General features: G+C 44.6%; 1 protein-coding gene across 1 annotated transcript in view; it reads right to left on the bottom strand.

Annotated features, from left to right (window-relative positions):
• The window catches only part of si:ch211-15d5.11 (nuclear receptor coactivator 7), a 28619-nt gene that overhangs the window by 7604 nt on the left and 7087 nt on the right, over positions 1-13928 (bottom strand). The window contains exons 5-12 of the mRNA XM_039009300.1: positions 10291-10401; positions 9526-9699; positions 8723-8854; positions 3286-3470; positions 1503-1915; positions 1193-1355; positions 783-966; positions 85-201 (exon numbers count right to left, since the gene is read on the bottom strand). Coding sequence (XP_038865228.1) covers positions 85-201; positions 783-966; positions 1193-1355; positions 1503-1915; positions 3286-3470; positions 8723-8854; positions 9526-9699; positions 10291-10401 — 1479 coding nt within the window. The remainder of the gene's footprint in view (positions 1-84; positions 202-782; positions 967-1192; positions 1356-1502; positions 1916-3285; positions 3471-8722; positions 8855-9525; positions 9700-10290; positions 10402-13928) is intronic.

Raw genomic sequence — 13928 nt, forward strand, 5'->3', positions numbered from 1 at the left:
TCGATTGTGAATTTGTGTGTGATTAGATGAGACAAGAGTGTGTGTTTTGTGAAGTTCTGTCTATGAATATGTGCTCACACTCACCTCTCTGACAAGCGATGCGTCTAAGATGCGACTCTGGGCTACGATCTCACACAGTCCCTCTGGATCTTTGTCCATGTCCAGAGGTAGTCTCCCTCTACCATCCTCCACTGTCACCAGCTGCAACACAAGACATGCAACCTAGTTATAAACCCATTAAAATCCCATTGTCGCCAAAACTTGACACACACACGTCAAACAATAACCCCTGACCCCACCTAAACACTAATCAAACTTTTAAACATTTGCCCAAACTTTCCCAGGCCATGGTGTGCACAAGGGGTCTTTACTTAACGCTATAGTCAAAAGCAATTTATTGCTGTTTACCTGTATGTCCACATCAGGCACTCCAGCCTTTCTTTATGACTCTCCTCAAAGACTCTAAAATACAGACTTACTTCCCAGTCAGCCCCAGTAAAATCCAGACTTACCTCCCAGTCCTCCCCAGTCTGAAATCCAGACTTACCTCCCAGTCCTCCCCAGTAAAATCCAGACTTACCTCCCAGTCCTCCCCAGTAAAATCCAGACTTACTTCCCAATCCTCCCAAGTAAAATCCAGACTTACTTCCCAATCCTCCCAAGTAAAATACAGATTTACCTCCCAGTCCTCCCCAGTCTAAAATGCAGACTTACCTCCCAGTCCTCCCCAGTCTAAAAGCCAGACTTACCTCCCAGTCCTCCCCAGTAAAATACAGACTTACCTCCCAGTCCTCCCCAGTCCGCCCATGGTTCTTGGACACCTCCTGTTCTTCTTCCTTCTCCTCCTCCTCCTCTTCTCTGTCTTCAACCAGTACAAACTCCTCCTCGTCGCCCTCCTCCGACCCTCCCTCCAGCATGCACAGACCAGGCCTCCAGTGGTTCATGTAGGCGTACAGCTCATCTGAGCTACAGGCAACAAGACACGACAGACTTTTGATTAACTTCTTGAACTTGAAGCCTCTACATTCCTCAGCATTCAATAGCATTTCAAATCGCTACAGGAGACATGTTAAACTTGATGTTAATGTTAGACATTGTCAGTGTGAGGTGTTAATGTTCACAGAATCTAAACAGAATGTTAATGTTAAACTAAAACAGTCTGTTTCTGTGGCTCCAGACTGCAGACGGTTACCTCTCCTGGGAGAAGGCGAACCAGGAGTCCCTCCGGGGTAAGGTTTTGTTTGTCCCCAGCAGCAAGCCTGCAGCCACACCTTTCTTCTTCCCAGTGGATTGCTGGAGTCTCAGCCTGACGAACATCAGACCTCCAGAAGTCCCTGAAGACAGTCTAGAGGGGCCTGGAGAAGAGGGAGGGGGAGAATGAGGGAGAGAGAATGAGAGAAAGGTGGAAAGAGAGAGTGGGAAGGATGGAGAAAAATTAACTAAACAGTACTCCTTGGGATAAAACCATGATATAAACCTATTGACTTGATTCCTTTCCTTACCTGGTGTCTGATTCCTCACAGACTGCTGCTTCTTCGTCCCCTCTCTGTCCACCAGCTCCATCCTCACTTTATTCCCTGTCCCTGCTGCCTCTTGTCCTCCACACCAGGTGGCAGCACTGCTCAACACGGATCCTCCCACAGTCCTGGATGACTGCACAACCAGCTCTTCCAGCGGACTACCCTTCCCCTCCAACTGCCACTCAGCCATGTCACTGCTCCTCTCCTCCTCAGAGAACCCCTGGACCAGGCTCAGAGCCAGGGCAGACCTCAGCTCCGATGTAGCAGCAGACACCAGTGCTGGGACAGTCTCCCCCTTGTGGTGTGGAGGGCTAGTGCTTCTTCGCCTCCCACACTGCCCGAGCATCTTGACAGTTTTGGAGCCAGTTTTCTGCATGTTTTTAGTTCCTTTCCACCTAGTAACAGGTTAAAGAATAATTTTTAAGCCTCGAGACAATTGAGACATGGTGTGTCATTCAGAGGGTGAATGGGCAAGACAAAATGAATGGGGGGTGTGCAACTCAATATTAGGAAGGTGTTCCTAATGTTTAGTATACTCAGTGTATGTTGCATGTTTTGCAATATCTGACCCAGCAAACATTCCTTGACACCATAGATGTCCAAGGGCCAATTTCATTGGCTATGATAGACAGGAGAGGGACAAGGCCAAGTGCATCATAGAGGACCCTACACACAATCTTGCCAAATGTTTTGAACTGCTGCCCTCTGGAAGGAGATACAAGGTCCAGGACAGATGTAGGATGCTGAACAGTGGGCCATATGTAGGCTGCTGAACAGTGGGCCATGGGACAGCTGTAGGATGCTGAACAGTGGTCCTATAACATATTTAGGATGCTGAACAGTGGTCCTAGGACAGATGTAGGATGCTGAACAGTGGTCCTAGGACATATTTAGGATGCTGAACAGTGGTCCTAGGACAGATGTAGGATGCTGAACAGTGGTCCTAGAACATATTTAGGATGCTGAACAGTGGTCCTAGAACATATTTAGGATGCTGAACAGTGGTCCTAGGACAGATGTAGGCCCAATACACGGTCGGACAGTAGACAGCATAAACTGAATAATGATGTGTGTATTAATTATTATCTTTCCAGTGTTTCCCATTTTCAATGTATTGTAGTATATTGCTTTCTTGTGTATCTGTATGCTGGCTTCACAAAATTTCCATGTAAATGGACAATAAAGTATATTGTATCGTATCATATACCCCATTTCCACTGCTAGATATTAGAGATTATACAGTATTTAAAGCTGCAATATGTTAACTTTTTGGGAGACCTGACCAAATTCACATAGAAATGTGAGTTATAGATTTGTCATTCTCATTGAAAGAAAGTCGAAGAAGTGGTAGATCTGTTCTATCTGAGCTATTTCTATGCGAGCTATTTCTGTGTGTGCTATTTCTATGCTTCCTGTTCTTAAGTTTCGTTTTTGTGTCTTTCACTTTTGTACACCAGCTTCAAACAGCTGAAAATACAATATTTTGGGTTACTGAAAATATATTTCACAGCGGTTTAGATGGTACAATGATTCTCTACATTGCTTGTTTGTAACAAACTAAAAATGTCAGAGACCCACACTACACAAGTCAGAGTGCGTATTCGAGATACACCAATTTAACACAGGTCTGCGCAGAATATAGGATCATAATAGTGACCTCATAAGTTAAACGCCATCCAAGGCATTGTGAAGATATGTTGATCTGTGCAGAGCTACACCAAATCGGTGTGTGCCTTGAACGTGCACATAGCCATTTAGTGCTGACCTGTGTGTGGAGGAGTTGAAGTGCACGTGGGAGATGTCAGAGTAGAAGGAGACCGAGGCCAGGCTGTCCACTGAGCAGGACAGCAGGTACTCCTCACAGCCGTGCTCTATCACCAACGGGTGAGTCTTACACGGGTCAAAGAACATCTTATTGGATGTCACCAGCAAGATACCAGAAACCACACCCTGGTGAGAGAGAGAGAGAGAGAGAGAGAGACGGGTGAGAGAGGTGAGTATGTGAAGAAAGAGAGGTGAGAGATGAGATAGATGAGTGGGAGGTGAGAGAGGTGAGCAGGTATTTTATTAGGATCCCCATTAGCTGTTTCTGAAGCAGCAGATACTCTTCCTGGGGTCCACACAAAACACGACATAATACAGAACATCAATAGACAAGAACAGCTCAAGGACTGAACTACACACATTTTAAATAAGAACAATAGACCCAAAAGAGGTTCTACGGACAGTTGCATACATACATACATTAGTACATATACAGAGTGTACAAAACATTAGGAACACTGTCCTAATATTGAGTTACATCCCCGCCATTTTTCCCTCAGAACAGTCTCAGTTCGTCGGGGCATGGACTCTACAAGGTGTCGAAAGCTTTCCATAGGGATACTGGCCAATGTGGACTTCAATGCTTCCTACAGTTGTGTCAAGTTGACATGATGTCCTTTGGGTGATGGGCCATTTTTGATACACACTGGAAACTGTTGAGCGTGAAAAACACAGCAGCGTTGCAGTTCTTGACACACTTAAACCGGTGCGCCTGGCACCTACTACCACACCTCGTTCAAAGGCTCTTACATTTTTTTGGTCTTGCCATTCACCCTCTGAATGACAATTGTCTCAAGGCTTAAAAATCCTTCATTAACCTGTCTCCTCCACTTCATCTACACTGATTGAAGTGGATTTATCAAGTGACATCAATAAGGGATCATAGTTTTCACCCGGATTCACCTGGTCAGTTTATGTCATTAGAAAGTGTTCTTAATGTTTTGTACACTCAGTGTACATATGCAAACGCGTTATTTAGGTCAGATAGATAGGGGAGATGCGCTGTACTGTGAGGCGTTGTATTAGTTATCGTGCTGTTTGCTTGAGTAATTTGAGATGGAAGGGAGTTCCATGTGATCATGGCTGTATATAATACTGTGCTTGCTACGCCACTGCTTATAAACTCAGCAAAAAAAGAAACATCCTCTCACTGTTAACTGCGTTTATTTTCAGCAAACTTAACGTGTAAATATTTGTATGAACATAACAAGATTCAACAACTGAGACATAAACTGAACATGTTCCACATACATGTGACGGACAGAAATCAGATAATATGTCCCTGAACAAAGGAGGGGGTCAAAATCAAAAGTAACAGTCAGTATCTGGTGTGGCCACCAGCTGCATTAAGTACTGCAGTGCATCTCCTCCTCATGGACTGCACCAGATTTGCCAGTTGCTGTGAGATGTTACCCCACTCTTCCACCAATGCACCTGCAAGTTCCCAGACATTTCTGGGGGGAATGGCGCTAGCCCTCACCCTCCGATCTAACAGGTCCCAGACATGTGCAATGGGATTGAGATCCGGGCTCTTCGCTGGCCATGGCAGAACACTGACATTCCTGTCTTGCAGGAAATCACGCACAGAACGAGCAGTATGGCTGGTGGCATTGTCATGCTGGAAGGTCATGTCAGGATGAGCCTGCAGGAAGGGTACCACATGAGGGAGGAGGATGTCTTCCCTGTAACGCAAGCTTTGAGATTGCCTGCAATGACAACAAGCTCAGTCCGATGATGCTGTGACACACCGCCCCAGACGGACCCTCCACCGCCAAATCGATCCCGCTCCAGAGTTCAGGCCTCGGTGTAACGCTCATTCCTTCGACGATAAACGCGAATCCGACCATCACCCCTGGTGAGCCAAAACTGCGACTCGTCAGTGAAGAGCACCTTTTGCCAGTCCTGTCTAGTCCATCGACGGTGGGTTTGTGCCCATAGGCGATGTTGTTGCTGGTGATGTCTGGTGAGGACCTGCCTTACAACAGGCCTACAAGCCCTTAGTCCAGCCTCTCTCAGCATTTTGCGGACAGTCTGAGCACTGATGGAGGGATTGTGCGTTCCTGGTGTAACTTGGGCAGTTGTTGTTGCCATTCTCTACCTGTGATGTTCGGATGTACTGATCCTATGCAGGTGATGTTACATGTGGTCTGCCACTGCGAGGACGATCAGCTGTCCGTTCTGTCTTAGGCGTCTCAAAGTACAGACATTGCAATTTATTGCCCTGGCCACATTTGCAGTCCTCATGCCTCCTTGCAGCATGCCAAAGGCACGTTCACGCAGATGAGCAGGGACCCTGGGCATCTTTCTTTTGGTGTTTTTCAGATTCAGTAAAAAGGCCTCTTTAGTGTCCTACGTTTCATAACTGTAACCTTAATTGCCTACCATCTGCAAGCTGTTAGTGTCTTAATGACTGTTCCACAGGTGCATGTTCATTAATTGTTCATGGGTCATTGAACAAGCATGGGAAACAGTGTTTAAACCCTTTACAATGAAGATCTGTGAAGTTATTTGGATTTTTACGAATTATGTTTGAAAGACAGGGTCCTGAAAAAGGGACAGTTTAACTATAAATTGAGTATAACTATATGAAATCTAAGATGTGTCAAATAAATTATATCCATCGTTTATTTATTCATGTGTGTGTGTGTGTGTGTGTGTGTGTGTGTGTGTGTGTGTGTGTGTGTGTATACACACACATATACATATATATATATACACTGCTCAAAAAAATAAAGGGAACACTAAAATAACACATCCTAGATCTGAATGAATGAAATATTCTTATTAAAAACTTTTTTCTTTACATAGTTGAATGTGCTGACAACAAAATCACACAAAAATTATCAATGGAAATCAATTTATCAACCCATGGAGATCTGGATTTGGAGTCACACTCAAAATTAAAGTGGAAAACCACACTACAGGCTGATCCAACTTTGATGTAATGTCCTTAAAATAAGTCAAAATGAGGCTCAGTAGTGTGTGTGGCCTCCACGTGCCTGTATGACCTCCCTACAACGCCTGGGCATGCTCCTGATGAGGTGGCGGATGGTCTCCTGAGGGATCTCCTCCCAGACCTGGACTAAAGCATCCGCCAACTCCTGGACAGTCTGTGGTGCAACGTGGCGTTGGTGGATGGAGCGAGACATGATGTCCCAGATGTGCTCAATTGGATTCAGGTCTGGGGAACGGGCGAGCCAGTCCATAGCATCAATGCCTTCCTCTTGCAGGAACTGCTGACACACTCCAGCCACATGAGGTCTAGCATTGTCTTGCATTAGGAGGAACCCAGGGCCAACCGCACCAGCATATGGTCTCACAAGGGGTCTGAGGATCTCATCTCGGTACCTAATGGCAGTCAGGCTACCTCTGGCGAGCACATGGAGGGCTGTGCAGCCCCCAAAGAAATGCCACCCCACACCATGACTGACCCACCGCCAAACCGGTCATGCTGGAGGATGTTGCAGGCAGCAGAACGTTCTCCACGGCGTCTCCAGACTCTGTCACGTCTGTCACATGTGCTTAGTGTGAACCTGCTTTCATCTGTGAAGAGCACAGGGCGCCAGTGGCGAATTTGCCAATCTTGGTGTTCTCTGGCAAATGCCAAACGTCCTGCACGGTGTTGGGCTGTAAGCACAACCCTCACCTGTGGACGTCGGGCCCTCATACCACCCTCATGGAGTCTGTTTCTGACCGTTTGAGCAGACACATGCACATTTGTGGCCTGCTGGAGGTCATTTTGCAGGGCTCTGGCAGTGCTCCTCCTGCTCCTCCTTGCACAAAGGCAAAGGTAGCGGTCCTGCTGCTGGGTTGTTGCCCTCCTACGGCCTCCTCCACGTCTCCTGATGTACTGGCCTGTCTCCTGGTAGCGCCTCCATGCTCTGGACACTACGCTGACAGACACAGCAAACCTTCTTGCCACAGCTCGCATTGATGTGCCATCCTGGATGAGCTGCACTACCTGAGCCACTTGTGTGGGTTGTAGACTCCGTCTCATGCTACCACTAGAGTGAAAGCACCGCCAGCATTCAAAAGTGACCAAAACATCAGCCAGGAAGCATAGGAACTGAGAAGTGGTCTGTGATCACCACCTGCAGAATCACTCCTTTATTGGGGGTGTCTTGCTAATTGCCTATAATTTCCACCTGTTGTCTATTCCATTTGCACAACAGCATGTGAAATTTATTGTCAATCAGTGTTGCTTCCTAAGTGGACGGTTTGATTTCACAGAAGTGTGATTGACTTGGAGTTACATTGTGTTGTTTAAGTGTTCCCTTTATTTTTTTGAGCAGTGTATATATAGTGCCCCTTGTGTGCACTTCTGGTAATACCGTAAATCCAGGTATGGTACAGAAACAATATGACGGTAAGAAAATCTGGACACCATCTAGATACCACCCAACCCGGAATCAATCTCTCCTCTATTTTGAGCCATACTGTGGACATTAGCCCTTTACGTAGAAGGGCAAGACGTGCTGCTCTGTTCTGGGCCAGTTGCAGCTTTTCTAGGTCCTTCTTTGCAGCATTTGACCATATCACCGAGCAATAGTCAAGTTTAGATCAAACTAGAGCCTGCAGGACTTGTTTGGTCGACTGTGGTGTTAAAAATGCTGAGTATCTCTACAACAATTGAATCAATATGCCTTGACCGTGACAATTTACAGTCTAAGGTGACATGCTAGTGATAGATGATTAGAGGGCTTTGTGAAATGCCACACTTTACATGTTTTCCATTAGAGAAGCTTCCATTCAATAAAACCCTCTGGGTTCTATTGGATAGATAGCTCTCAACGCATAATATGGTCGAGGATGTAAAGGCATAGCACATATGTTTTTCTAATAACAGATTATGGTCAATAATATCAAAGACTGCAATGAAGTCTAACAGTACAGCTCCAACAATCTTCTTATTACCAATTTCAAAGTCAGAGAAATACAGTAGCATTGTATCTGGTCCACAAAGAAAATCTCCCAAAAGTTTGCTAAGAGCCGGCAGCAAGTGATTGGCCGGCTGACAGAACTAGTAAAGGGCGCTTTACCATTCTTGGGTAGCGGAATGACTTTAGCTTCCTTCCACGTCTGAGGACAAAGACTTTCCTCTAGGCTCAGATTTAAAGATATGAGTTAGGAGTGGCTATAGAGTCAGCTACCATCCTCAGTAGCTTTCCATCTATGTTGTTAATTCCAGGAGGTGAGAGAGGTGTGTGGGTGGTGAGAGAGGTATGGGTGGTGAGAGGTGAAAGAGGTGAGTGGGTGGTGAGAGAAGTGAGTGGGTGGTGAGAGAGGTGAGTGGGTGGTGAGAGAGGTGAGTGGGTGGTGAAACAGAGGTCAGCAAGAGGTTAGAGAGGAGTGGGCGAGAATGACTTGTCTCCACCCACCTTGCGGTCAGTGATGTAGCGGCAGAAGAGCTTGAGGTACGGCATTGCCGCTGTTCCCTCCCTCAGGGAACACTCAGGTGGGAGGGCCAGTAGGCAGAGCTGTCCATCAGGCATTGGCACCGCCTCCACATCCTATGAGAATCAAAGCAAGCACAGTTTTTTTTTTTAAACACAGCAGAGGAAATTCAATTTTTTAAAGTCTAGTGGCGCAGCGGTCTAAGGCATTGCATCTCAGTACGAGAGGCGTCACTACAGAACCTGGCTTGATCCCGGGCTGTATCCCAACCGGCCGTGATCGTGAGTCTCATAGGGCGGTGCACAATTGGCCCAGCATCGTCCAGGGTTATTAGGGGAGGGTTTGGCTGGGGTAGGCCATCATTGTAAAATAATAATTTGTTCTTAACTGACTTGCCTAGTTAAATAAAGGTTAAATAAATTTAAATAAAAGTTAGCAATGTTTAAAGAAGGCATTATCCACTCGTTAAAACAGTGCTTTACATTGAAAGCTAACTAAGCAGCTTCCAAAAGAACAGCATTTGAAGAAACAATCAATCATTGCCATTAGCTAAAAGTTTTTCCAGTCCTGCATTGACTCTTGTTCTATTGAACAATTTCAGCTCTGCTAAGCTAGTTTAGCCTCTCTTAACAAGAACAGGCAGGTTCACCACACCAAAAGCAATAACACACTCCATTAAAGGCCTGACATGACACAGAAAAACATGGTTAAATCATTTAAAAACATTGTTAAATTTACTTCCTCTTCGGTGTGGATTGTGGAATAAATTCATCCACATTGTCCTTACCAGTAACTTGTCATACTCTGCGTCCGGTGACGGGGAGTGAGGGCTGGGCGATGGGGCCGGAGAAAGCCCTGGGTCAGTGTCCAACTCTGGCTCCAGCCTGAGGTCGGGGTCAGGGTGCGTCGCCACGGGAGATGAGCCTTGGCCAGAGCCTTTACTCTTGGGAACGCGGAGGTGCTTCAAAATGGAAGAGCGGAGAAACATCACAACACAGAACAACACAAACTCAGGCACTTCTGTTAATAATACTCTGCCAAGTCTAGGACCTACCACTTCCTCTTTCTAACTGAACTTTACATATGCGGTCTCATCTGTAGCCTACTGGAGTGGGGGGATGGACGCTTGATTGGTAACCATGCAAATAGGTTTTCCCAGAATGCCATGTGGTGAAGGCTATGCTCTGTTACTCATTTTGCATGTCAAATCCATAGTGGAAGGGACAAACAAAACAGCAACATATAATGTCACTACGCTGACTTTTGATCATTATACTGGAAGAAAAACACACGTATGGAGATAAAAGATGACAATGTACACATTTTGTCCGTTTCTCTTGAAATGGTATGAAGCTGATCATACCCGCAGGCCTGCAATTAGTGTGTCAGGTCTCCTCACCGTGAGATGTGACAGAAATAACCTGTCACATCTCACGGTGAGGAGAACGTTCAGAATGCTGATACAATGACAGAAGATTCCAATGTCATATACTGTATGTATGCATGTATGTAGCATCTGATAAGGTTGGGAACCATGGTGACGTCTTCATACCTGCCGGGAGATGAGGGAGGAGGAGGTGGAGAGATGCCTGTTCAGCTTGGTCTGATCTCCCAGGCTACTGTACTGGGAGGTGACACTGAACACAGTGTCTTCATGGTGGGCCTGTGAGTACACACATAGTGCAGAAATCCACGTAGGTACTCCAATATGAAAATAAAATCAGACCAAATAATACCAATCTTTTCCATTAATTTGAAATTGAGGCCTACTTATTTTCCGAACGCTTATTAACTGGATCTACACCTATGATTACAGACACAGGAGATAGGGCTCCTGCCCTATGAGGTGTTCCGGCTCACACCAGTCAAGGCTTGTGTAAGGCTACTTACTACTACACCTATCATTACAGATTACTGAACACCACTGCTGGGTCGGTAGGTAGGTAGGTAGGTAGGTAGGTAGGTGTTGTCTTGCTGAAGCGCCACAGCCCCCTGACAAGCCCAATAATATAATGCGAATCCTCCATCCGCTGCCTCCCACACAACACAACCAAAACTCAGCTATTGACAGATGGGGCAGACAGGGGCGCAACTTTCACTGGGGACGGGGGTACATGACCCCCACCATATTCTAAAATTGCATTTTTTATCATTGCAGTTATATCATTGCACTGGGATACAAAAACGCGGCTTCGGTGTGCTTTAGGACCATGCGGATGCCTCAGAGTGGTCGGGTAGGCTGTTTGGCGGTTACAGCCAGCTAGATTTAGGACCGCGCAGACACCACAGAGCGTGCAGACAGGCTGTGTGAAGGCATAGCTTCTCACCAGCACGGTGCTACTTTCTGCAGATGCTGTCTGTGTGTTGTAAAAGTTGTAAAAGCAAGCAGAGCAAAAACTGGCTACTCTATTTGACTGATGTAGCTGGCTAGGTAACTTCTGTTTGACTTAACAAAAAAAGTGTTTATTCCCTGTGCTGAGCTAGTAGTGTAACTGACATGTAACGTTAGCTAATTAATTCATCCCCTCTCGAACAAACTTCTGTCTGAAGAGAATGAACTAGCTAGGTGGTAGCTACCATGGACAGTTCAGCTCTCGCCTTTAGCTATCTGTCAGATAGCAGTATCTAACAGCTGTTGTGTGTATAGAAATGTTTTTTTAGCCTTTTTGTCAAGGTTCAATAGAAGAAAATTAACTTGGCTAGTTTTTGCCAGTTGATGTACCATTAGAGCCAGCCAAAACTTGGCTAAGGTTAGCTAGCTAGCTAGCTCACTAACTTTAGGTATTAGTTTTGCTCCAATCACATCAGATCTGAATCAAACAATGAAACCTGCGGCAAAACAATGAAAGACTGATATTCTGACGTTTTTTGACAGCGCACTGAGTTTTTTTTTGTCAGTATAGCAACGTAACGTTATTGATCTGTCAGTTTCCCTAGCTAATTCCCTACTTTTCACACTGACACGGTATAAACATATCTACAGACTACACTGTCATGGTGCACAGTAAGTACACACCACAATATTGATGATGATGATGATGATGAATGGATACAGATATGTCTGAATGCCCAGTCACGTTCATATCATCTCAGACATAAATTACTGCAGTTTCAGACCGTCCATAGAACATACTATATGCCAGTGAAACTGAATTACATGCACTCAGAAATGTAATTCCACTCAGAAATAAAATTCCACTCAGAAATAAAATTCCTGTGCCGGAGGTGTAAAACACAAAAGGGGACACATTGACATTATTTTATGGTCTTGTGAAGGCTCACAAGATCAGCATGTCTACAGATTCTCCCTTCTCCCTGTTTTTGTTTGCTTGGAAATGTTCATACTGAAGACTGTTATCAGAAGAACCTAGCATTTATAGCAGGTAAGAAATGCATTGCCATTAATTGGAAGGTTGGTTATCCTCCCACAATATCACAATGGATGGCAGAAATATCAAGTAATGTATCACTATATTTGATTTATTACTAGATTAATAAGGGTACATTGTGCAACTCATAAAGTCTGGGTGCCTTATATGGAATAGCCTATTGTATGACGAAAGGGGTCTGTATTGAAAACATGAGATTTTCTTAGTCGACCAGTCGCAAATAGAAACAAAAATGTCATGGCACACGAGACGCCTGTGTGATTTGCGCCTGTCTTAGTGGAGGCCACGGTCCAAGAATATGGGGATTGTGGCTCAGATGCACAATGCACGTCTCTATCCAGAATGCGCTCTCTCCTGCCATTTTGTGAGTATTCATTGTTTCATAACTTCATTGCTTGCTACGTCTATCACTTCCCCGTTACATACATCACCAGTAGTAGCCTACATTAACCTTTAATTCACATAATTTCTAATCTGCAATGTTTGTTTGGTAATGGTAATTTCTGTTAATGCATTCAATAGATTATTATTCCAGTCATTTACCGTTCTCATTGTCGGAGTGGAAATGTGTTTTGCAGAAATCACAACCTATGCTACACTTGTGGGAAACAAGTTGTTGTTTATTTCATCACATTTATGAGTTGTCAATTTATTCATCGTCCTTTGTTTGAAATGCTTTTGTCAAGGTTGAATAAGTCTACCTGGCCTACGCGCAAATGTAGGACGATAAATGTGCCCATTTTGGGGATGTCTAACAATATTTCCGATTGTCTTAACTCACCACCATTAATGAGCTGTGGAGCTTCTCAAAGTAATTTCTATTCACCTCAAACAGCAAGTAAACAAAGTCTGTTTTTAGAATCAATTGAGAATGAGTTCTCAAACTATTTGAACAATATTTCCAGCTCTCTCCTTTTTGATAACCACTCGGCATGAAAGGGAAAAATGTAATTCTCTGATCCAGTGGAAATGTCATAAAATACCTGATTACTTCTCATCCCTTGCAACTACAGCTGTCTCTCTCCCGAGCTCACTGGAGTGGGAAACTGAGGGCCCAGAATATTTTATACAATGTTTGCCGGTATAAGTTTTTTGGGTGACCGAGTTGATACAATGTTTCAAGATAGTTGGAGACAGGACATGCGTAGCCAATGTGATTTATAGGATATCTATTTTTATCAGGATATTTTCTACCTGCATGCTGCAATGTTTTTGTGTTGGCTTTATGTAGGTTATTATGTATTAGATAATTGGCAATGGCAATAAAAGTTACTTTTAATTTTCATTTAGATAGAATGTAGATTAACCACAGACAATGATTGTGAGATACAAAGACTATTAGAAATTAAATGAAACTGTTCCATGAAAATGTGCATATGAAAATCATAACTGGTATGCAGATTGGTAGAAATGGTACAATAATCAGGCACTCCAAATGGAAAAGGTTGCCCACCGCTGGTGTAGCCTATTACCGGCAACTTCAGGAGAGTAACTCTGCCAAGGACAGCAGCAGCGGGAGAAGGCCGGGTTGGGAACAGGTTTTGTTTCTTCTGGTTATGCGGTCCCTCAAGTAATTTGTGTGCGTGCATAAAGCATCAGACAAGTTCAGTACATATAGCCTAGTTGATTTTATTAAACATACATGCAGGCCTCAACCACTACCCTGAGAGCACTTGATTCAGTGTATCATGCAGCCCTCAGGTACATTACAAATCAAAGACGTCTAACACATCATTGCGATCTCTACAGTGCTGTTGGATGGTCGTCATTGACCTTGCGTAGGCTTAAACACTGGTATACA

The sequence above is a fragment of the Salvelinus namaycush genome, chromosome 15 (genome assembly GCF_016432855.1).
Source record: "Salvelinus namaycush isolate Seneca chromosome 15, SaNama_1.0, whole genome shotgun sequence".
Lineage (NCBI taxonomy): Eukaryota > Metazoa > Chordata > Actinopteri > Salmoniformes > Salmonidae > Salvelinus > Salvelinus namaycush.